Genomic DNA, 23,045 nt, shown 5'->3' on the forward strand with positions numbered 1-23,045 from the left:
CCACGTATCCCCGGAGCGCCCCGCTGGCTGCGGCCACTCCTCCGCGCCGCCAGGGGGCGCCACAGGCCGCCCATCGCCGCCGCTGCAGCCGGCCCGCCGCGAGTCCTCCGCGCCGCCAGGGGGCGGTAGCGGCGGCGCCGTTGCCACAGCGACGCGGACGCCATGGCCGCCGTGCCCGGGCCGCTGCCGCCCGCCGAGGCTGAGGCGCTGGTGCGGGCCCTGCAGGGCTCCGAGCTGCGGGACATCGGCGGTCCGGGGTGCGGCGACACGGCCATGGGGTGTCCCCGCGGTGTCTGTTGGGGGAAAACATGAAACGGGGACTTTAAAATTGGGGCGATCCCCCTTGGAGCTGTGGGAGGACAGGAGGGGGCCCAGTTTTGGGGCTTTCCCAGGGGTCACAGTGGGGGTAAGGAGGGGTTCCGAGAAGGTTTTGGGTAGAGAGAGTCTTGCTTTTGAGGTAACCCGAGAGAATAAGGGTGGGATGGGATGGGATGAGAAACAGGGCTGCAATTCTGGAGCATTCCTGGAAGGGCTGTGTGAGGTTGGAGGGCCCAGGGTGAAGGGCGTGAGGAAGGGTCCCAGATCTGAGGCTGGGGGTGAGGAGAGGCTCCCCTGGTGCTGTGGTGGTCTGAGGGTGTTGCTGCAGGCAGGCAGGGCTGTGCCAGTGGAGCTGCAGCCCCAGGCTCGGGGCACAGTGTGGGGTTGGGGGTTACAGGAGCAGGTTCCCTGCACGAGGGACCCTCACTGACCCAGGGGCCAGAGATCTGTGGCACTGGTGTCCTGCTGGCTGCCCCACAGATGGCTGAGGCAGCACGAGTATGTGGAGAAGCTCAACATGCACGGCATCCTGAGTGCCTCAGAGGGCCAGGAGCAGCTCCTCACCGAGCTGCTGGTCACCCATGCCAAGGTGAGCCTCCCTGGGTGCAGGAGTGATCGATGCTGGCCCTTCAGCCTCCAGCTAGGCTTGTCCTGAGGGCAGTGTGCAATTTTGGAATAAAATGCTGAAGAATTTGTTGTGTATCTGGAAAAGATGTTTGACTGGTGGTGTGCCAGTTGTGTTTTTCCAAAAAAATTAAAGGTCAAGCTGTGGTATTTCTACTTGCTGGTGTCTGGTTTCTCTCTTGGAAGTTGTTTTGGTCTGCTTCATATACCAGCTCCTCTGGTTGCAGATCTCTGTCCTATGCCTGAGGTGTCCCAGCCCCAGGGTGTGGGATTGCCTGGACCTGCCCAGCTCCTTGGGGTCACCTTCCCCCCATGCAGCCCCGGGAGCTCTGCCCTGCTGTGAGAAGCTGCAGGAATACAGAGTGTGCCCCAAGGCCACCCTCCTCCCTGGGCGACTCCAGTGTGGCTGACCATTAGCAACAAACTGGTTCCCCCTGCACCACTGGTCTTCACTTCCCCCTGCCTTCCCTGTCTAGATTCCTGTTCTCATTGGGGAGCTGATCTCTGTGGAGATCTGGAAGCACAAGATCTTTCCCGTGCTGTGTCGGCTGGAGGACTTCAAGCCGAGAAGCACCTTCCCCATCTATGTGGTGGTGAGTAGAGGGGGTGGTGGGAATGAGCCTGCAAAGGGGTCAGACACAGCTGTGCTTGAAAACAAATGTCACCCTGAAGGTTTTGTGTCTCACCAGGCTGAGGTGGGCAGTGGGATACACAGTGGGAAGTGCCTGGTTTCCCAAAGCCTGTGCAAGCCTGTTCCCTTGCCCCCAGGAGGGAGAGGGATGCAGCCCTTGACCTAAGGGAAATCTGTCTGAGGCTTGGAAGGTTTAACCCCTTTTCAGTCCAGGGTAACACCTTGCTGGGGCTTCCCTGAGCAGCTGATTGCCTCAGGGCAGGTATCCTATAGTTCCGTTTTGGGCAGGGCTGTCTGCCCCAGTCCCAGTGAGAAGCACAGCCATGCAGAGCAGTGTTGCAGCTCAGGCACTGGCTCTGTGCTGTTTTCAGAGCCTGCAGCTTGCCCGAGGGCTGTAGTTGTCCTATTCCTTCAGCACAGGCAGAGCACTGAAGAGCTGGGAAGTGTGGCTCTCCATTGGCATGTTGGAGTGTCACAGGCATGTCAGCATAAATATTAATATGAACTGCATGAACTGGAGTTGTTTTGAATGTTGCACCACTTGTATTTTTCTCTTGGACTGGTTTTTGGCCACAACTACATAAGCAGCTTCTCAGAAGAGCTCTTTTCCCTGTCCCAGTGGCCATATCCCTGGTGCTGCTCCACTGTTACCTCACTCTTGCCATTCTCCCACAGCTGCACCATGAAGCCTCCATCATCAACCTCCTGGAGACAGTGTTCTTTTACAAGGTAAAAGACAGGTTCAGCTTTCCTCAAGTGGAAAGCCCTTGGGGGTGGGAGAGTGTGGGAACTGACCCTGTGTGAAACCCTTGTTGTGAAGGAGGTCTGTGAGTCAGCAGAGGACACCATTCTGGATTTGATCGATTATTGCCACCGCAAGCTGATCCTGCTGGCAGCTCGGAGCACCAAGCCACAAGCAGTGACCTCAGCAGAGCTTCGTGCTGAGCATCTGGCCAGCCCCTCATCCATGCAGGTGAGGAGAAAGTCCTGCAGTTCCCTGGGGACCTGTGTGGTGAAGAATGTGGGCAGCCTGCAGAGGCACAGGGAGGCCTTTTCATAGGTTGCAACCCTGGCACCTCCTGCTCACCTCAGAGGGTGTCTGGTGCTTCTCTGTGTCTGTGGCTGCATCCACCCTCTCCACTCTGCAGCCTGGCTTCTGCCCTGTATGGTGCCAGTGCCAGCCTGAGGCTTCCTGCAGGACATGCTCAGAGCCCTGGGGTGGGACATGCTGGAGAGTTGATGGGTACAATATTCAGTAGAGGGTTTTGGCCATTTGTTGTTGCTCTTGGAAGCTGTGTGGATACCTCTCTCTGAAGTTTGGGAAGCCTCCCTGGGTCAGGCTGCCACTGTAGCCAGCCAGGGTTAACCATGAGAGAGTTCTAACAATCAGGATTTGTCCTCATGTGCTTTCCCCATCTTCCTTTATTCTCTGATTAATATCTCCTCTAAGCTGGTCTGGGCCAGCAGCAATCCCAGAGCTTTCCCAGTCAGGTGTTCCCAGGCTGCCACACACACACCTTCCCAGAGCAGGAGCTGTCTTTGCCTCTGGTGCTTCTCAGCACCTGGAACTGCACATCAGGAGGAGTATCTGGAAGAGCAGGGTTAAAGGGAGAGCCTGAACCTCCCTTGCCTCCATCGTTTGGCTTGTTGCCCAAGCACATACTTCTCTTTCAGAAAAGGGAAGGAAGTGGAGGGATCTGGAGCACAATAGGGATGTTTTCCAGGAAATGTTTTCCCAGCTGGGGAGAGGAAGGGGGTGCCTCTGTTACTGCTTTGACACGAACTTAAAAACCCAGACTTTTTCTAGCCAATAGGGTTCTCAAAAGCTCTCATCTCCCAGGGAGCCTGGTTTCCTCTGATTCATTCCAGCCTCCCTTGACTCTGTGTACAATAGCCCCTGTGAAAAAGCTGTTCCTGCCATCTCCTGTGTTGTGGAGCCTGATGTTCTTTGGAACTGTGTATGGTGGTAGTCCCATACACAGTTCTGTTTGCCCCTCGAAGCACAGGCAAAAGATAGTCCCAATCTCAAGGCAGCAGAGATGAGGCCTGGATACAAGGAGGAGCTGTAGGACAAACCTCACTAGGGCTGTGTGGAGAGGGAGGAGGAAGGGAAGAGCCCACAAGAATTTCTTAGTAACTTGTGGGGCACCAGCACAGGGAGCACAGAGCTGCTTACCACAGAAATCTGGAAGGCAACTGTCAGCAGTGGCTCTTCAGAGAAATAAAACAAGCTGAGGTTAGTGCTCTGCACACCAAGTGTGAGCTGCATCTGGGACTGGAGAGAAGCTGTGCCTGAGCCAGGGAGAAGGACTTGGCACCTCTCAGAATGGCCTTGCCATGGTCTCAGAAGAGACTGAGTCAGAGGGTGGTGAGGCTGTCCTGGGGGATGAGTGGGGTGTCCATGCTGTCTGTGAAGGGAAGGAGGCTGGGTGGCTGGAGAGCATGGCACAGCTGTGCCATGGCTGGGATAACCACAGGCAGGTATTCTAGTGGCTGTTCCAAGCTGGAGGGAAGAGCCAGATCCAGGAGAGGTGGACGCAGGACTGCAGCTGTACCAGGGCCAAGTTTCTCCCTTCTCCTCCTCCTCTGCCTCTTCTGCTGATCATGCAGCTCCCCCCTCCTTCAACCCTCACAGGTCTCCACAGGACCATGGGCCACAAGATGGTCCCAGAAAGGGAGAGGGGCAGAATTTGGGACCAGCCTCTTTCAGGGGGTGTTCTTGTGTAGGAGCACTGCTGCTAGTAGCCAGTCATGACCTGTTAGGGGCAGGGACATGAGAGAGGAGCAGCTGTGGGCTGCAAGCATTTCTGTGACTGTGCTGGCACAGTTGAGACAAGACACTGTTTTTCAGGGCTCTGTTTTCCTACCCAGACTGTGGTTACCAATGCAGTCAACAGCCTGCCTCCCTGTAGCTCCTGGAAAATGGGGCCTGAAATCCCAAGGCTGATCCTGTCCCTCCACAGGAGCTGCAGAAGCAGGCAGAGATGATGGAGTTTGAGATTTCCCTGAAGGCCCTGTCCGTGCTGCGGTTCATCACTGACCAGGTGCACAGGTGGGTGCCCAGGAGCAGCAGAGGACATGGCCAGCTCTCTGGATGGGACTCCTGTGGGGTCACAGTGGGTGCCTGGACCCCTTTCAGCAACTGGCTGTGTCTACAGTGGCAGTGGCACTGTGCCCTGGGAGGCAAACACAGCAGCACTCCACCCTGCTCCATGGTACCCCTGGGAACTCCAATCATTGTTTCTTTCCTGCCTCTCCTAGTTGCCTCAGGGAGCATTTATAGATACAAATTCTGCCATTAATCTGCCAGTGCCTTTTCTCTCTTTCTGTCATATCTCCAGTCTGCCCCTGAGTGCACTGACACGGATGCTGAACACCCACAACCTGCCCTGCCTCCTTGTCGAGCTGGTGGAGCATTGCCCTTGGAGCTGTTGGGAAGCAGGTATGAGTCATGCCCCATGGTTTTTTGGGTACTGTGGTGCTGTGCTGGGATGTGCATCTACTGAGGGATCAGCTCTAGGAGCCCTTGCAGAGCTGTTTCTCCTCTACCCTCCCCTCCAGCTCCTCAGGGCTCCCTGCCTGAAGCTGTTCAGCTCGACAGCAGCTGCAGCACAGCTGTGCTGGGGACCCAGCAGTGCTCCCAAAAGCTGATCTTCACACAGGGCTTAGTCTCTTCTGAGTGTTCACAGCCAGCACTGGAGTGTAGCACCTCTGCCAGCCCCACATGCTCCTCAGAGGAGTCTACTGGACACATAAAGGCCAGAGTGTCTGTCCCAGCTTCTCTGCACCTTTTGGGGCAGTGCTCACTGGAGCCAGACGTGGTCTCTATTCCAGGCAGCAAACATTGCCCTGATTCTGCTGCTGGTCCCTGAGCTTCCCTCTTGCCAAGGCCCCTGATCAGGCTGTGCCCCCTGGCCATGACAGCCCACCTGTGCAGCCAGGCAGGGCTCCCAGAGCCTGCTGCTGCCTGCCCCGTGGTGGGGCACAGCCCGGGCGTGGGAACCACGCTGCCCCAGCCCTGCACAGCAGGGGAGGGCAGGAAGAGCTCTGGGAAGCACGTGGCTGTGCCTGCCCAGGGCAGCCCGCTGCCTGCAGGAGCTTTCCTCCTTCCAACAGCCACAAAACACATCCCTTCTCCCTGCCTGTGTGCTCGGGGTGTGAGAGGCAGCTTTGATCCAGGGCCCTGAGGGAGGGACGGGAAAGAGACAAGCACGAAGGCATTTCCAGGCTGTGAAGATGCAGGGTCACATCCTGCTTCATCCCCTAGAGCCACACAGTAGCTGTTGGAGCTTGTTTTGTCATATCTGTTATATTTGTGCTGCTTCTGGCTTTGCCTGGCAGAGGAAACTCGAGAAGAGTGGCCATGCTGGTACCCCAAAATGAGTCTCTCCAGCCACTCTGTTGTTGAAGCACGGGCTGCTCCACTGCCCACCAGTGCTCGACACTCCTGGCCAAGTACAGAGGGAGATGTCTCAGGGATCTTTCTGTTCCTGCCACAGCACTGTTCGTTTAATGCATGTCCTTTGTGCTTTTCATGCTCTATAATATTTTGCCTCAGTACCAAGTAAGCTGTTATATGGAGCAAGGGGTGGGGAAACTGAGGCAGGCAGAAGCAGAGGGTGAAGTAAGGCAGTGAGCACAGGCCAGCATCCCCCTTCTGACCTGTCTTCCCCCAGGCAGCACTGTGTCTTCTTGGTTTTTCTGTCCCTCAGGCAAGCTCAAGAAGTTTGAGAATGGCACATGGCATGTGGTGCCCCCTGAGGACCATGTGAAGATGACCAAACTCGATGGGCAGGTGTGGCTTGCTCTCCTCAATCTCCTGCTCAGTCCTGAGTGCCAGCACAAATACCGCTTTGATGGCTTCAACAAGAGCCAGCTGCTCAAGGTGGGACCCTGCAGCATGAAGGCCCTGGGCCCTTGCCAGCACTGGCCACCTCCAGATATCTGTCCCCATCCTCACTGTGGGTTCCAAGGAGCCAGTGGTGGGAGAGCAGCAAGTCTGTCACTGTAGCAGCAGCAGCAAATCTTGTGTTGGGGAGTGCACCTTGTGACACCCTCATTGGTCTCTCTGCCACTGCCTCTCAAATCCCTGCTCTTGCCCTGCTGCATGCCCAGCTCTGACTCCCTTGTTGTGACCTCTCTCCCTTCACTCTTCTCTCCCCTGCATGGCCACAGCTCCGTGCATTCCTGACAGATGTCCTCATGGACCAGCTGCCCAACCTGGTGGAGATGCAGAGGTTTCTGAGTTACCTCGCAGTGACAGAGCCCGCTCCCCCCAAAAAGGATCTCATCTTGGAGCAGGTATCCTGTGGCTTTTCCTTCACCTCTACAGCCACTCTGGTTTAAGCCTGATAGCTCCCTACCCCTTTTCTCTTTCACCAAGCTCAGCTCTGGAGTGATGGTGCCCTGGAAGAGCAGCCAAGTACCCATTTCAGTTACACCCTTACTGCCAGCAAAGCTGCCCATGGCTGATGTGAGAGCCTTGTCCTGCCCTGCAGTGGCCAAGCAATCACATCCAAAGGCATAAATGCTGGGTTATACGCAGCTCTCCAGGTCACAGTGAGCCCCTGGGATGGCAGCTGCATGGGGAAGATATAGACACTGGCTTGTTTTGACAATTAACTCTTCATTTGACACATCAGTGTTTTCCTGTTGAATTCTGGACTCTCCAGGGAAGCCCCCTTTTACAGCCCTGGTTTGAAGCTGCTTGGCACACTGTGTACAGAGGGACATCATGATCTGGTGATAGAGTCTGGAGTTAAACTGGTCCCAGCTGGTGCCTGGGCCTTTGGGAGTTAGGCCATGAAGGTTTTTCAAATGGCCAAGAGGTTCCTGGGGGTTTAAATCCATGCAGTAGTAATCTCTGGAGAAAAGTAGTGTTTCTACTGCCTTCTTGTGAGATGAGGGGAGAAACTGAGTGTGGGGGCAGATCTGCAAAGAGGCTGCTGAGAAGAACTGGGAGCACAGAGCCTCTTCCCCACTGCCAGAGGCCCCCACATAGCTTCCTGGAGGAGATTGGTGTGTTTGGCAGTGGCTGTCTGGGCTGTTCCCAGTGGGAATGTGCTGTCCCCAATGGCCCCAGGCTGTCCCCATCACAGCTGGCTGTGTGGCCTGGGGAGAGGGTGATGTGCCCTGTCAGAGGTGGCTGTGGCTGAGCTGGAAGCATGGAAGCATGGCCCAGGCTGGGAGCTGGAGCTGGGCAAGCTGCAGACTGGCATGCTGAGCAGTTGGGGCTGGGGATGGGCAGGGCAGAGGTGGGTATGGATTCACACCACGTGCCTTGACTGCCAGCGTGTTGGTGGGGCAGTGACAAGCAGCTGGGGCCCTCCTCCCACCCCTCAGCCAAGCTGCTGCCCATCTCCATAGCTCTGCTTTTGTGCCAGTGCTGCTCCTGCCCCAAGGAGCCCAGGGGCAGGTATGGGGAGCCAGTGGGAAGCACAGACATGGGCTCCCTGCTCTGCCCAGAGAGTGCTGAACTCACTCCTTGTTGCTGAGCCAAACTAAGGAAAGGCCTTTTTCCATCTGGCTGCTCTCAGAGCAACCTCCTCCCCTTCCTTGGCTATTTTTACTCTGCTGGAGAAGGCAGCGCTGTTTGAAGCGGATCATCCCTTCCAGAGGCTGAACTCAGTGCACTGCTCTTGGCTGGGATGGTTCCTTTTGCGTGGCCAGCCCTTCCCCGGCTGTTCATCTTCAGGGAAGTGACGAGTGGAAAAATCTGCTCACACAAACGGCTCTGGAGCACGGGGTTCATGCTGCTGCCACACGCTGGGGGCTGAGGTCCCAGGGCTTTCTGTTCAGCAGCCCAGGCCTCAAGGCTGGACACTCATTCCCAGCTGGACCCCAGAGGTTTTGTCTTGTTTCATCTCAGTGCCCACGGGCAAGTGGATGCTTCCCTTCCACACACCTAAAAGCATACCCTGACACCCTCTGCACCTCTGCTGCTGCTTGCCCTCTTGGAGGGCCATGCTTCTAGTGCCCAGGGCTGGCTGCCTTCTCCCCAAGCAAAGCACATTTTTTAGGCTGTTAGCACTCTTCCTCCTTCCTCTTCTTCCCACCAGGTTCCTGTCATCCGGGACCATATCCTCAAGAAAAACTCAGGGAAGTGGGAGGCCATTGCCAAGCACCAGGTGAAGCATGCCTTCAGCCCCACTGAGGAGGAGCTGAAGCTCCAGGCACACAGGTGAGGCCCTGCTACAGGTATGCAGAGTGCCCAGTGGGGCCAATATCCCCATGAGCAGGGCTGGAGCTCAGCACTGGGAGGACAGAGGGGTCGGTGGCACTGGCTGGCAATGTCCCCTCAGTGGCAGGGTGCAAGAGGGACAGCTCACTGTCAGTCAGCAGTTCCCTGTAAGCAGCCTCCCCCCTCTCTGCCTGCACAGGTGGGCACAGACCTACAGCCTGGACATGATGGAGGCTCTGGCCCCCGACAAGCCCCGCTGCAGGGTGTGTGGTGCAGAAGCAGCCAAGCGCTGCTCTCGCTGCCGGAACGAGTGGTACTGTACACGGTAAGGGAGCCCTGCCACCCCCTCAGTGCTCCCCAGAGCACCACAGATCTCACTGGAGAATGCTGTGGGAGGGCCAAGGAAAGCCCTCAGCACCACTAGCTCTCTGCTGGCCTTGCATCTCTTCAAGTCTGGTGGGGAGGCTGACGTGCTGGGCTGCTGGTGGAGGAGGTGCTGGTGAGGGCTGTGTTGCAGCTGCGAGGTGCTGGGCTGCCTCTGCCCACAGTGACAGCAGTGACAGGGTTGGGTTTTCCATGGTGACACTGTTTCCCTTCTCTCCACCTTGGTGGGCAGGAGTAGGAAAGCACCTATGACCCTGTGGGTGCAGGTGACAGGCTGGGATGTGGCAGCTGGGATGATGGCAGTAAATTAAATCTCTGGTCCTGAACCATCTGGCAAGGTCTGGCATTAAACCTTCTTAACCCCCAGGACTGGGGCTGCATCCACCCCCCTCTTGGTCTAATGCTGGGCTATATCAGCTCTCTCCCAGCTCCCAGAGGGATGTGGTGCTGGAGTTTGTCTTTCTTGCTGCTTTGCCCCAGGGATGGATGTGGCTCTACTGCCCTGACAGCTGCTTCCCCTTCTGCAGGGCATGCCAGGTCCAGCACTGGCAGAAGCACAAGCCTGCCTGCAACCTGATGGCCGAGGTGTCGAGGAGTGTGGATGACCTTTAGTCAAATGAAGTGGTGTCTGGCATCTGGCCCATTGCTCAGAGAGGTAGAGATTCCCCCAGTGTGGAGCCCACAGCTGGAAAGGAGCTGGCAAAGGCCCTTTCTGCTCCCCACCCCAGGCAGCACTAGCCAGGGTCAGCCTCTCCTCTCCCACCACCCACTAAACCTCCAATAAACCTCCCTTTTTAAAATCCCACAGCTGCTTGGTTTCTGTTTTTTCTCTCCTAGCTGAAGATAACAAACTGCTTCCTCCCCTCCCTTCCACACAGTAAAGAGGCATGTGTCTATTTTCCTCTGCAACAATAGAAATCCCAGAGAACCCAAAAAAAGCCTATGAGGCTGTGTAACCTTACTGCAGCTGTAGAGGGAGGGGAGTGAGACCTCTGTGCTGCCTTGTACCATTGTTAGAGCAGTGTGGGGAGGAGAGGATGTGGTTTGCAGGAGCATCTTGCTGTGAGAAAGAGTTTCTTGGGTATTTGTCATCACCCACCTTGCAGGGACAATTTACCCCACTTCCTTTCCCTTGATGTGATGTTAGCACCCAGGGCTTGGCCTCCTGCCCACCAGCATTACCAGTAAGCAGGGTTTACTGGTGGGGATGCCTTGGGGTGCATTCCCACCTCTCACTGGTCAGCAGCTGCTGCCAAAGGCCTGGAGCCTTGGTCTGAGCACAGCTGGGAAATGTTGGCCATGTCTACTTTCTGATGGGGTGCCAGAGAATCCCTGACACATAAAAATAGGCTTTGCATCAGGGCTGCTGCTGCAGGAGCCACGACAGCAGGCAGGAAACCATCTCGGTCCAGCTGCAGCCCCGGCTGAGCAGCCCGTGCTCGGAGCTCATTAAACTCACTCCAAACTCAAGCGGCACGTCCAGGGCTGCAGCCAGCGGGAGCAGAAACACTCTCCGTAGCTCTCCATCTGCTTCTCACCCGCTGCCAGGGGTGCCTCCAGCCCCTTCCCCAGCGGGAAACTGAGGCAGGGAGCGGAGTTTGTCCCGCTCCTGCGAGGAGAGGCAGAGAGAGCGGAGCGGCTGCAGCGGGCCCCCCTTCCCCCGGGAACCTCATCCCCGCCTCCTGCCCGCCCCGCCGGGCTCGCCGGGACTGGAGCTGGCGATCGGGAGCCCGGGGCATCGCTCCTTTCCCCCCCACCTCTCCTGCCTCAGTTTCCCCGCGGCTCCCCATCGGGGCGGCCCCTCCCGGTCCCCGCCCCGGCCCCGGCCCGATGCCGGCCCCCGCCCCGCCGCCGAGCAGCGCCCGCGGCCGCCGGGCCATGGAGCTCATCGAGCTGCGGGAGCTGCAGCCGGAGCCGCGGCCGGGCCGGGGCCGCCTGGAAAGGGCGAACGCGCTGCGCATCAGCCCGGCCCGCCGGCCCGGCCCCGGGGCGCACCCCGACCCGCGGCTGACAGCGGCACCGGGCGCCGGGCACCGCTTCGAGCCGCGGCGCCGCGGGCTGCACACCTGGTGCGATCTCTGCGGGGACTTCGTCTGGGGCGGCGGCAGGAAGAGCCTCCAGTGCCGCCGTGAGTACCGCGCCGCGCCCCGGGCCCCCCGCACCCCGCCCCCGGGCAGCCCCGCACCCCCGCCGGGCCCCGCGCGTCCCGCCCCTCGGCTTCCTCAGCACCGGGCAGCCCCACCACCGGGCACCCTCACCACTGGGCATTCCCACCGGGCATCCCACCAACCGGGCACCCCCACAGGACACCGACCCTGGCAGTAGGCAGCCCCGCGGAGCACCGGGGGTCCCACCCCTGGGCACAGCACAGGCACAGGCGCCTCCAACAGGCACCGAAAGTCCCAGCACCAGGCTGGGTACAGGCATCTCAATACTGATTGCCCCCATCCCAGCATCTTGGTGCCAGGCACTTCCATCAAGTTGGGCATCACCATTCTGGGCAGCATGCACTGGGCCTCTGGGCACCAGGAACTGCCACCAAACACTGAACACCCCTGGACTGGGCACCTACATCAGCACTGGGCAGCCCCATACAGAATACCCTCACGTGGCACCACACATCCCTGTTTTGGGTACCTGCACCAGGTACCAGATATTCCAGCATTTGGTACCCACACTGGCCCCTGGGCATCCCGGAACTGGACAACCACACTGGTGCCCATACTGGGCATCCCAGTACCAGGCACTGGGCATACCACGCTGGCCAGCCCAGCAGGGAGCACAGGCACAGTGGCACACAGTGCTGTGTGCCATGTTGGTGCTACCCCTGAGCCCCTGGGCACAGCATGAGCACACAGCCAGCACTGTCACCACGTGCCAGCCCTTGTTCCACCACGCACCAGTGCCCTGACCCTGACCGCCACGCTGTGCACAGCGGTGACACTGCTCCTCTCTGTCCCCAGACTGCAGCTTCACCTGCCACTACCGGTGCCGAGCCCTGGTGCGGCTGGACTGCAGTGGCCCCCCGGGTGCTGGTGATGAGGACGATGGCAACGAGCAGGTGTTGGAGAAGGACACCAACGTGGTAGGGCCTGGGCCTGACTGTGAGAGAGAGCTTGGGCACAGGGTGGCAAACCTGGGCGGGGGGGCTATGCTGGGCTGTGCCATGTGAGGCCATGTCGTGCCATGCCAGGCTGTGCCAAGCCTTGCTCTGCTGGGCCTAGCTGAGCTAAGCTGTGTGAAGCTGACATGCCAGGCTCTGCCATGCCATGATGGACTGTATCAAGACTTGATGGATTGGGCTGGACTGGGCTGGGCTGAGCCGGGCTGGGCTGAATGAGATCGTGCCATGTCGTGCCATGTGCTGTGCCACGCCAGGTTGCGCTGTGCCAGTGCCGAGCTGCCCGCACCGCACCTTGCCCGTGCCGAGCCGAGCCGAGCTCAGTCGGGGCAAAGCCGTGTCCGGGCGGGCGCGGGTGAAGTCACCGCCGGAAGCGGGGCCGCCGCGCCGCCCCCGGCCCGCGTCACCCCACGGCCGGGGCGGGGCAGGGACGGGGACCGCGCCGAGTCGGGAGCGGGGCAGGGCGCGGTAGACGCTTCGCCGAACCGAGCCGGGACAGGAGTGCGATAGGGACCGGGCTGAGCTGAGCCGGGACCGCGATCGCGACAGGGAGCGGGCTGAACCGAGCGGAACGGCGATAGGGACCGGGCGAAGCTGAGCCGGGACTGAGACCGGGACCGGGCGGAACCGAGTCGGGACTGAGAGAGGGAGCGGACAGAGCCGAGCCGCGATAGGGACCGGGACCGAGCGGAGCCGAGGCGGGCCAAGGGCCGGGTTGAGCGGAGCCGGGCCAAGGACCGGGAGCGGGCTGAGCCGAGCCGGGAGCGGAGCGAGCCGGGCCCCGGCCCGGGGGCCGGGCGGGCTGGCGCGGGGCCGGGCGTGCCCATGTGCCCGCCGGTCCGGCGGGGCTGCGGGCCGGGCGGGCCGGGCCGTGCCCTCCGCCACCGCCGCCGTGCCCGCGGCCGGGGCGGGGGCCGGCGGGGCCGGGGCTGCGGGGCGGCGGCGCTGGCGCTGCGGCGGGGCGGCGCGGGGGGCACGGGGGGCAGCACGGCCAGCAGCGGCTACTGCAGCCAGGAGGACTCCGACTCCGAGCCTGAGCTCTTCTACACCGCCCGCACCTCCCTGGGCCGCCGCCCGCGTCGCCGCCAGGTCGGTACCGGCGTGTGACGACATGGGGGACACGGGTGACGTCATCGGGATAAATTTTGCCCGGGCTGAGTGCTGGGGCGCAGGCGAGGGTGGGCTCGGTGCGTGGGGAAAACTAGAGGTGGAGGTGGTCTTTTCTTGGAGGCGAGCTTGGCTCTGCTGTGGGGCAAGAGGGGGGTCAAGCATGGCCGTGCCGTGGGACACGGTGGCCCTGTCCGGTTGAATGGGGGTGAGCCATGCACCGTGGGGCGGGTGGGGTTTCTCTGCCGGGCACGGGCACCCCAAGGTCCGTCAGGGCTGGAGCTGTTCCCAGCTTTGGGGGTCCCGGGACAAACTCTCCGGGCAGCTTCCTAGCTGTCCCCATGCTGCAGTGAGCCCCGCAGGTCCGGCAGTGCCTGCGTGCTGTGGGATGGCTGTCGGGGCTGGGAACCCTGCAGTGCCGTGGGGACACGTGCAGCGCTGCGTGGCAGCTCCGCAGCCCCTGTAAACACTCATTAGTGCCTGCCGGTGGCAGGGACGCCGAGCCAGGACGCTCGGTCCCCCGTGTGTGGGGCCAGCACTTTGAAGTGGGGTGCCGGCGGCAAGGCTGCACCCCCAGCCCGGCTCTCTGCCTCAAATCTCAGGCAGGGCGGCCCGCGGGCGCAGAGCCTGCCCAGACTGCCTGGTGCCGGGCTGGCGGCTGCCAGCGCTCTGCCTTGGGGACGCCTCTCTGATCTGGGGCGCCGGCAGGAAACTCTCGGCTCCGGGTGTCCTCGCAGTGCGTTCACACAGCCCTGCTGCCCCAGGGACGGGCGCTCGGGGGCGGCCGGTGTCCCCGGAGCAGGGCTGGGGCCGCGGTGAGCTCGGCTGTCCCCGGCACAGCCCAGCTCAGCCCGGCCGGGCTGATGCAACCGCGTGCAACCGCCCGCGCATCTGCCGCTGCTTCGGGGCGGGCTGGGGGCCGGCGGGACGGTCCCCTCCGGTGTCAGTGCCGCTCAGCCCGGCTGCTGTCCCGCAGGATGAGCCCAGCGAGTGGGAGAAGACAGAGCTGGACCGGGCGCAGGTGGAGCAGCGGATCAAGGAGTACAACAGCCAGATCAACAGCAACCTGTTCATGAGCCTGGTACGGGGTCGGCACAGGGCCGGGGGGGTCACGGTGCCCTGCCCTGACCCCACTCACCCCCCCCATCGGTGTCTCGTAGAACAAGGACGGCTCTTACACCGGGTTCATCAAGGTGCAGCTGAAGCTGGTTCGCCCTGTCTCCGTGCCGGCCACCAAGCGGGTCCCCTCCCTGCAGGCGGGGCGGCCACACCCCCAGGGGGTGAAGCGCCGAACGTCCTTCTATCTGCCCAAAGGGACCGTCAAGCACCTGCACATCCTCTCGCACACCCGTGCCAGCGAGGTCATCGATGCCCTCCTCCGCAAGTTCACCGTCATCGACAACCCCCGCAAGTTCGCCCTCTTCGAGAGGTCTGAGAAGGATGAACAAGGTAGTGCCCCTGTGACCCTGTCCTCACAATGCTGGTCGTATTCCCATGTTTTCAGTTTTCCCTGGGTGGTGGCAGTTCCATGGTGGTGATGTCCCCAGGGTCTCATGGTGGTGGCAGCATCCCCATGGCAGTGGTGTCCCCTATGGTGGCAATACCATGGCAGTGGTGTCCCAGTTAGGTTGCAGTGTCCCCTTGGAGGCGGCATCCCTGTAGCAGTGCTATCCCCCTTTAGTGACAGTGTCCCCTGCACCATGAATGTGTCCCCCATGGCAGCAGTGGTGTCCCTGTGGTGATTTCCCCATAGCAGCAGCATGCCCGGAGCAGCAGTGATGTCCCCATAGTGGCGGTGTCCCCGTGGCAGTGTCCCCGCGGTGACACCTGGCCGCTGTTGCAGTGTACCTGCGGAAGCTGGGTGATGACGAGCAGCCGCTGCGGCTGCGGCTGCTGGCCGGCCCTAGCGAGAAGGTGCTGAGCTTCATCCTGAAGGAGAACGAGACCGGGGAGGTGAACGTGAGTGCGGGGACGGGGAGGGGGCTGGCCCCGGGGCCCGCTCCCGGTCCCCGTTGCGATGGCAGCCCTTGTGCCTGCAGTGGGACGCCTTCACGCTGCCGGAGCTGCACAACTTCCTGCTGATCCTGCAGCGGGAGGAGGAGGAGCACGTGCGGCGGCTGCGGCACCGCTACGCGCGCTGCCGCCAGAAGATGCAGGAGGCGCTGGCCACGCGCACGCCGGGGTGACCGCGACACGGGAGCCGAGGCCAGCAGAGCAGCAGAGCCGCGCCCACCGGCGGGTGGGGCACCAGGGAGGGGGGTGGAACGGGGCACCACGGACCCACCGGGCTGTCACAGCCCCTAGGGGCTGGCCCAGAGAGTGAGGGTTCCTGGTGGGAGCGAGAGTGAGTGTCACCCGCGAGTGGGTGTCCCCAGGGAGCGTGTGTCCTGGGGAAACGAGTGTACCCTGGGGGATTGGGTGTCCCCAGGGGAGTGGGTGTCCCCGAGAGAGCGTGTGTCGCCTGGGGGGAGCAAGTGTCATCTGGGGGATTCGGTGTCTCCGAGAGAGCGTGTGTCACCTGGGGAATTGGGTGTCCCCAGGGGAGTGGGTGTCCCCGAGAGAGCGTGTGTCACCTGGGGAATTGGGTGTCCCCATGGAAGTGCGTGTCCCCGAGAGAGCGTGTGTCGCCTGGGGGAGCAAGTGTCACTTGGGGGATTGGGTGTCCCCAAGAGAGTGTGTGTCACTTGGGGGATTGGGTGTCCCCAAGAGAGTGTGTGTCACCTGGGGGATTGGGTGTCCCCAGGGGAGTAGGTGTCTCCGAGAGAATGTCTGTCCTGGGGGAGCAGGTGTCACCTGGGGGATTGAGTGTCCCCAGGGGAGTGGGTGATGTGGGGGGAAGCGCGTGTCCCCGGAGGAGTGTCCCTGGGGAGAAGCAGAGCATCAAACACCAATAAAGACATCTTGGTGACGAGGCCTGGCGTGCGGTGTGTTCGTGGCGGAGCGGGCTGGGATGGGCGGGGACGGGATCAGAAGTCCCGCGGCTGTCGGCGGTGCCCACGCGTGGTGCGGGGTGGCGGCGGGACTCGAACCCGCGGCTCCCGCGCTGCCGGCGGTGAGGCGGGCGCGCCCCGCGCCGGTGTCACGTGGCGCTGGCGCCGGAAGTGGCGCGGGCGGCGGCGCAGGCGGCGCTCGGTCGGTGTCGCCGGGCGGCTCCGGGCCGCCCCCGTCCCTTAACCCCCCCGGCCCCGCTGCCGCCGCCGCCGCCCCCGCCCGTCATGGGCGCCAGCGGCTCCAAGTCGCGGGGGCTGTGGCCCTTCGCCACCCCGGCGGCGGGCGGCGGCGGCCCCGAGGGCCCCGGCGGGCAGCAGGCCCTGGCCCGGGCGCGGGCCGCGCGCGCCGCCACCCCCTTCGTGTTCACCTCGGCGCGGGTGAGACGCGGGCGCCGTGGGGCGGGGGCTGTGCTGCGGGGCCGGCCCCGCACAGGCACGGCGCGGGGGTCGGGAGGAGCCGAGCCGGCAGCGGGTGGTGGCTGCAGCTCCCCGGGGGAGCGGGGACCGGCCTGCCCCAGCCCAGGGGCAGCCGGCAGGGCCCGCACCATCTCACCCCAGCGCCTCCCCTCTCTTCTCGGCAGCTCCATGTACTACGATGAGGACGGGGATCTTGCTCACGAGTTCTACGAGGAGACAATCGTCACCAAGAACGGGAGGAAACGCGCCAAGCTGAAGAGGATTCACAAGAACCTGATACCTCAGGTAACAGGGTGGGGAAAAGCGAGTGCAAAGTACCGCGGTGACACTTGAAGTCCGGACGTTACAGGAGCCATCTCCCTCGGGGCATCTTCTTGCTGCAGAAGTGGAGCCTCTCTCCTCCCAGTTTCTGCCTCTGAGCCATGATTCCTGTGTGTCCTGGCTCACGCCAGTGTCACCTGAGGCTATGACAGGAAAGGGAGAGCTGGTGGTACCCTCCAGCTGCCTTTTTTGGAGAGAAGCAGTGCCTGAGCCTTTCAGAGCTGCCAGGCAGGGAAAGATAGCCCAGCTGAGTGTGTGTTGTAGGGCACAGAGTGACAGGCAGCCCTGCATGGCCACAGTGTCTCATTACCAAGCACCTTCCACAAGCTGTAGGGTGCTGTGCCGCCTGAGCCAGTGTCATGTCACCGTGGAGGGCCAGGCCTTGTGTTGGGGAGCAGCAGCCAGAGCCCATCAACTGCTGACATGAGTAAGCATGTCCCCACCACCTGCTCAGCAGTGTTGACAGCTCTGTGCTTTGCTCTTCAGTGGAAGTCTCCTCTTTAAATAAGCAAGTGGGCTTATTTAAAGCTGGGCAGGGGCTGGGATGTCAGGTGAGGATCATGGTGCAGGGGCAGGAGAGCCTGCATGGAGGGAATCTTTTGGGGGCATAAATGGAGGAAAGGGCAGATCAAACCAGGGCTGGAGAGAGCCCCTAATTAAGCAGAAAGACATGGCTGTAGTGAGCCCCTGGGGTGAGCTGTCAGTGTGCTCTGAGGATAGGGCAGCCTCTCAGCAGGATGGGAACCCTCTGAGTGCTGAGCAGGCAGTTATGGACAGAAGGATTTGGTGCTGCTTCCCGGACTGGCATCCTAGCAGAGGCAGGCTTGGCCTGTGGAACTGATTCCTCATTGATGTGTGTTGAAACTCACCCAGTTGGAAAGTTTAGCTGAGCTGGAGAGAGCAGGTAGCAGCACTGAACAGTCCTGTGCTAGCGCAGGCTTTGCTCTGGTTCTGCGGGGGCAGGCCCAGCCCTGAGCCCCTGCTCCCCCCTCTGCCCCAGCCCCCCACCTGCCAGCAGCTCCTGGTGCTGTAACAGGAGAAGGCTGGGATGGAGCATGGGAACGGTTCCTGTGACTGGTGTGGAGGGAGTGTGCATTCAGCAGCCTCCCCTCTGCACAGAAAGCCGCTTTTCTTGTGCGCCAGCTGCCCCGGCTGCATTCTCTCAGAGAGCTCTTTTCATTCTTCTAAATCCCGTGAATGAAAGGTGCCGGATGAAAAGCCCAGACAGCCAATATCTGCCAGTCACGCACCAGCTGCTGCACGGGTAGTGCCTGGCAGAGCAGCTCCCTCCTTTCTCGCCCTGCCATGTGTGGCAGCCAGCCATGCTGCCCTCAGCTCTCCAGGGACAAGTGCGAAGGGCAAAGTGCTGGTGCTCTGCGTGCTGCTGCTCAGGCATACCTGGTGTTACAGGCAGTTTACAGACCCTGCTCCCTCTGGTTCCTCAAGGGCACATCGTTCTCTGTCCCTGGGTGACTGGCAGGGCTCAGGGGTGTTGATTGGCTGTCCTTTCTGCTCACCACTCTGACTCTTCTTTCAGGGCATAGTGAAGCTAGAGCATCCTCGCATTCACGTGGATTTCCCGGTGATTATCTGCGAGGTGTGAGTCCCAGACATCGATGCCCGCGGGCGGGAGCCCTGCCCCACCCCGCCCAGCCTCACCGGGCCAGGCTGCAGGGCCAGGCTGCATCGTGTTCCCACCGAGGAGGACTCCAGGCGTGTGGTGGGACGGTGACTCTCCCCTCGCCTGGAGGTGAGGCAGGATGGAGCAGGCCCTTGCAGGAGATGGGTGACTCTGTGCAACGACTGCTTAAAAGCATCCTCGCTTGAGTCAGAAGACTAAAATACCTTTTATAGCCTCTAGCCGACGTTTGATGGATAACTGGAACTGCAAACAAGCTGCTGTGATTGAGCTGTGAAAGGGAGAGCAAGCCTGCACTTCTCACCAGACAGAACCCCCTGCTTCTCAGGTATGCGGCCCAGGGAGAGCCAGGGCATAGTAGAGCCCTGCCCTGCACCCTGAGGTCCCTGGGGCCCGCAGGTTAGATGGCCAGTGTTGCAGCATGTCCCTTTGACACCGGTGTGATGTGACGCTCCTGTGTGTGGATTTGTTGATGGAGGATAAACAGGGCAGGCTGAGGGGTCTCAAAGCACATCAGGCTGGCTGCTGCTCTCCTCTTGGGAAGGGGATGGAGATCAGATGCCGCTGTCTTAGACCTCAGTCTCTTCCCCCACTGTGTTTCCCCACTTATGGCAGCGCTGGGGAGGTTGGCTTTGCTGCTGCCTGCTGGAGATCTCAGCAGCTCCCTGGCCACTGCTGGTGGCAGCAAGGTCCCATCTCTGCAGCTGACTTGCCTCCCCCATTGTCACACTGGCTCCTGCTGAGCGCTGTCCCTCACCTGCTGCGGGGCTGGGCTGCCGGGCAGCTCCCTCACCCCGCTGCTGTTTGAACATACCTCCCTGTAGGCTGGGCCTCGATAAGCCAAGCAGGAAATGAATCCTCTCTTCCTTCTCTGTGCCCCTGAAACAATCAATTGGCATTACCTGCCCCAGCTTGGAAATCTCCCTGGCGATGTGAACTGTGGTTCCTCCCGCATCCCAGCTGGTGGCAGGAGGAGAAATGCGATGCACTTTAAAGGGAGGCTTTCTGCCCCATCTCGGAAGGTCCTGCTCTTTTCTCCTCTTTCCTCCCACCTGAGAAGGTCGAGGTCTTGGCTGCACCGAAGAACCTCTCACCTCTGCGTGTGTCCAGCTGCTGGGGGAAAGGCCTGACCCCAAATGCCCCTTGGCAGCAGGAGGAGCCCCTGCCTCCCTGCTCGGCTGTGCCCACACCAGGCAGGCAGAGGAGGACCAGCAGCAGGCACAGCTTTAAAGTGGGTCAGAGCCTACTCCCCACAGCAGCCAGCGTGGCTTTCCTCCTCTTTCATTCCAGAACTTATTTACTTTCTAAGCACTTCAGATGTTTGCTACCTCGATTTTTAATTTAAGCTGCTGGCACTTGGCTGCCAGCCCTGTCAATGTCTATGTTGGATGTATCCATCTCCGCGTCCACTGAGAGCCACCCGGGCGCGGCGCCACATTCCCGGCTTCGGGGAGATAACAGCGACGGGGCTGTTGCTGTCTTCCTGTCACCACCTCTTCCCTTCACGTCCCTTCACCCGCGGTTCCCATCGACAGGAGCGAGCACACAGGGTGAAATGGATGTGCTGGCTGCCACCAGGCAGGAAAGCGGCAGGGCAGGGCTCGTCTACACTGTGATGCTGGGCGCTTCTTTCGACATCTTTTGTTCTGCTTGCTTGAAAGTCTTGTCTTAAAACAATCCCTCACTGAAGTGTTTCTTATTTGCACCACCTGCTCTTGAGTTTCTCCCTGGCTGGAGCAACCTGGGAAGGGCATCCCGTGGGCTCCACAGGAGAGCAGGAGTTGCTGTCCCCAGGAAGAGGAGAGAAAACCATGGCCACGCTGTCTGTGCTGCCTTGCCCCACTGCGGTTTGAGGGCACTGGAAGCTGCACCGACCCCGCCTTGGGCATGGGGGAAGGAGGAGGAAGAGTGGGAAGGGGGTTGGCACTGTTTGCCTGCCCCAGTGGGGAGCCTCTCACCTGGCTACCAGCCAAAAATCTGCTGGCAAGGCATGGCCCAGACCTGGGGGAGGGGGCAGAGACTGACCAGCTTAGCAAGGATGCTTTTGTCCTTTCTGATAGGCTGTCCATCCTTCTCCCAGCATATTAAACATGCTTCCCCAAAACCCATGCCTTCTCCCACCCTGCTACCCCCTCAGTGTCACCAGAGTGGCAGTGAACCTCTGCAGGCTGCCAACAAGCTGCATCCTGCCCTGCTTCTTCCCAGGCTGGTCCCCACAGCAGCCAGCCCCCAGGACCCCAGCAATCCTGCAGCAGCAGGGCCTTGGGAGCACCTGGAGGGATCTTAAAAATGTGAAGGTCACTGTAAATAGTATCTGTGTCCACTGTGGTGTTGGAGCAAGCAAAAAAAAAAAAAAAGATAAAGTTTTCATTTTGATTTTTTTTTTTTTTTTTTTTACAATTTCTGTGCAACATTGTGCTTTCCCCTGTGGGTGTGTAGCCGAATCGTACTCACCAACACTAGGCTCCTTGCTTCTCTAGTGTGTGGGTAGGACTCATGGGTTTGGGAAATGTACACTACTTATGGTCCTTCCTCCCAGTGCATCTGTCCACTTTTGTTAAAATTCAATAAAATTATTTGTAGAGCCCACAAGTCCCAGAGCTGTCTTACTGAGGAAGGTAGCTGTACTTGAGGGGAGATGGACTTGGCTGCCAGCATTTCGAGCCCCGTGTTTTGGGAAGGGCGTGTTTGTGCACGTTTGGCTGAGCTGATGGTGAAGGATCCCGGAGTCACAGACATTTCCAGGTTGGCAGGAGTTGGTGGCTTTGTCAGGCTGTGACTCTCTACTTGTAGCTGCCGTGACGTCTTTCAGATATATAACTAATGTGAAGTATATGTCATTTCCTTGTTCATTCCCGAGGGCTGGAGCCAGGCCTCTCCGCTCCTGTGCGGGGTCTGAGGCCCCGAGGTTCACAGGCAGCCCAGCCTCAAGCTGACTCTTCCCATGGCTCCGCCCGAGCCCCGCGGGGGGGAGGATCCACCTGTGCGCTCCTTCCTCGCCTGCCCTGCCAAATCAGTGCCTCATAAATCACGGGGCCCTGACGCTGTGGAGCCGGCGTGACCCTGTGCCGGGATGCCGCCCGTCCCTCGAGCATTGCCGGCTGTCCGTGGGGCAAGTGTGATCTCACTGTTCCCCGCGTCCTGTCCCCGGCAGCCCTGCAAGTGTTTTTCTGCAGCCAAAGTCACCTCTCATCATTTCCTCTGCACAAGCCGGCTCGGAAATGAGCCGCTGGTGAAAGCTGTCATGAGAGTGAGTGGTGCAGTGTGTCCTGCCAGCCCTCCAGTCTCGGGGGGATCAGGCTCTGCTCCATTCAGCCATAGGGACCCCAGCTCCAGGAGGGATGGATGCATCCTGGTGGCTTAGAAGGGGACTGGGTGTCTGTGCAGGGTGGTACAGCCCAGCGAGGTTACACAAGGCGGTGTCTGTCTGGCTCTGTGACCATCTCTGTGTCTGCCAGGGCCACCACAGTCCCCTCCTGCTGCCCCTAGGGCAGGGCTATGGCCGGAGCCTCCAGCCTAGGGTGAAGGCAGGTGCCAGTGTCTCCTCTTGGCTTCATGGCTGCTCCAATCCCAAGCTGACCTCCTCTCGCACCTTGCCAGACCTGTCTGGCACGAGTAGCTGTGACTCATGTCCCGTTATCTGCCATCCATGAGGGATTCCCATCCTCCTGCTGCCTGCCTGGAGCAGCTCACCTGCTCAGCTTGCCCTGGCTGCTGCCTGCCACTGCCATCCTGCACCCCTCTACACTCTGGGAACGATTTCATGCTCAGCAGGGCAAGGGGAGGCTGGATCTACCCAGCTGCCCCTTCCCAAAAGCAAGTCCACTCGGTGGAAAGGAAGGAGGGAAACCACATTAAGTGCTCCCACTGAGGGGACGGCAGTGAGAATCTGCGTCACACTTAGCACTTCCAGCCCTCCCAGAACTGGAAATCTGTGACCCCTCTGGCCACCCCACTGCCGGTGGGGCTGGACACCTTCGCACGAGGAGGATGGAAAATTTTAGCTGCTGGCCAAGGGAGCCTGTTTACTGCCCAGAGGGGAAGGGCAGCGCCTGCAGCGCTGGGACTTCTTGGCTCCCCACAATCTCTCCCAAGGGTTTTGGCAGCCAACGCCCGGCCAGCAGCTGACCTTCTCAGCCCCTCTCCCAGCCAGTGCCTGGCATTGCCTGCAGGCCAGGCCGAGCTGTGGGGTGCAGCCCGGATCTGGAATGGCTGGCCTGGATGCAAAGCCCATCCCTAGCAGGGCTGTCACCCTCTCGGTGGGACCTTCACCACAAAAGCTGACACCCAAGTGGTGCCACTAACTGGAGCCA

At 60.7% G+C, this 23,045-nt stretch overlaps 4 protein-coding genes across 6 annotated transcripts in view; all 4 read left to right on the forward strand.

Moving 5' to 3' along the window:
- The first annotated feature begins 138 nt into the window (after positions 1–138).
- On the forward strand, positions 139–9,961 carry ZMYND10 (zinc finger MYND-type containing 10). 2 transcript variants are annotated; one of them, XM_079317306.1, is made up of 12 exons: positions 139–257; positions 799–907; positions 1,419–1,535; positions 2,249–2,302; positions 2,394–2,546; positions 4,537–4,625; positions 4,915–5,015; positions 6,286–6,458; positions 6,749–6,874; positions 8,632–8,753; positions 8,953–9,078; positions 9,665–9,960. In XM_079317306.1, exons 1-12 carry the CDS (start codon positions 163–165, stop codon positions 9,747–9,749), a joined length of 1,350 nt encoding a protein of 449 aa, XP_079173432.1. In that variant the 5' UTR covers positions 139–162; the 3' UTR covers positions 9,750–9,960. The 2 variants fall into 2 exon arrangements, with proteins under 2 accessions (XP_079173432.1, XP_079173433.1); XM_079317307.1 differs by lacking the exon at positions 2,394–2,546 and having other exon boundaries at positions 9,665–9,961.
- An 892-nt stretch (positions 9,962–10,853) lies between these two features.
- On the forward strand, positions 10,854–16,064 carry RASSF1 (Ras association domain family member 1). 2 transcript variants are annotated; one of them, XM_079317318.1, is made up of 6 exons: positions 10,854–11,265; positions 12,101–12,222; positions 14,342–14,446; positions 14,526–14,814; positions 15,209–15,324; positions 15,405–16,064. In XM_079317318.1, the coding sequence occupies exons 1-6, from the start codon at positions 10,968–10,970 to the stop codon at positions 15,549–15,551; spliced, it is 1,077 nt and encodes a 358-aa protein (XP_079173444.1). In that variant the 5' UTR covers positions 10,854–10,967; the 3' UTR covers positions 15,552–16,064. The 2 variants fall into 2 exon arrangements, with proteins under 2 accessions (XP_079173444.1, XP_079173445.1); XM_079317319.1 differs by lacking the exons at positions 10,854–11,265; positions 12,101–12,222 and adding an exon at positions 12,579–13,347 and having other exon boundaries at positions 15,405–16,055.
- The window catches only part of LOC306807583 (6-phosphofructo-2-kinase/fructose-2,6-bisphosphatase 4), a 77,425-nt gene continuing 67,599 nt past the window's right edge, over positions 13,220–23,045 (forward strand). Inside the window, exon 1 of the mRNA XM_079317298.1 lies at positions 13,220–13,225. The gene's annotated coding sequence lies outside the window, so the exon portion shown is untranslated. The remainder of the gene's footprint in view (positions 13,226–23,045) is intronic.
- Positions 16,440–21,324, forward strand: TUSC2 (tumor suppressor 2, mitochondrial calcium regulator). The gene is made up of 2 exons (XM_079317329.1): positions 16,440–17,057; positions 18,631–21,324. Exons 1-2 carry the CDS (start codon positions 16,581–16,583, stop codon positions 18,694–18,696), a joined length of 543 nt encoding a protein of 180 aa, XP_079173455.1. The 5' UTR covers positions 16,440–16,580; the 3' UTR covers positions 18,697–21,324.

Source organism: Erithacus rubecula, assembly GCF_903797595.1.
Source record: "Erithacus rubecula genome assembly, chromosome: 13".
NCBI lineage: Eukaryota > Metazoa > Chordata > Aves > Passeriformes > Muscicapidae > Erithacus > Erithacus rubecula.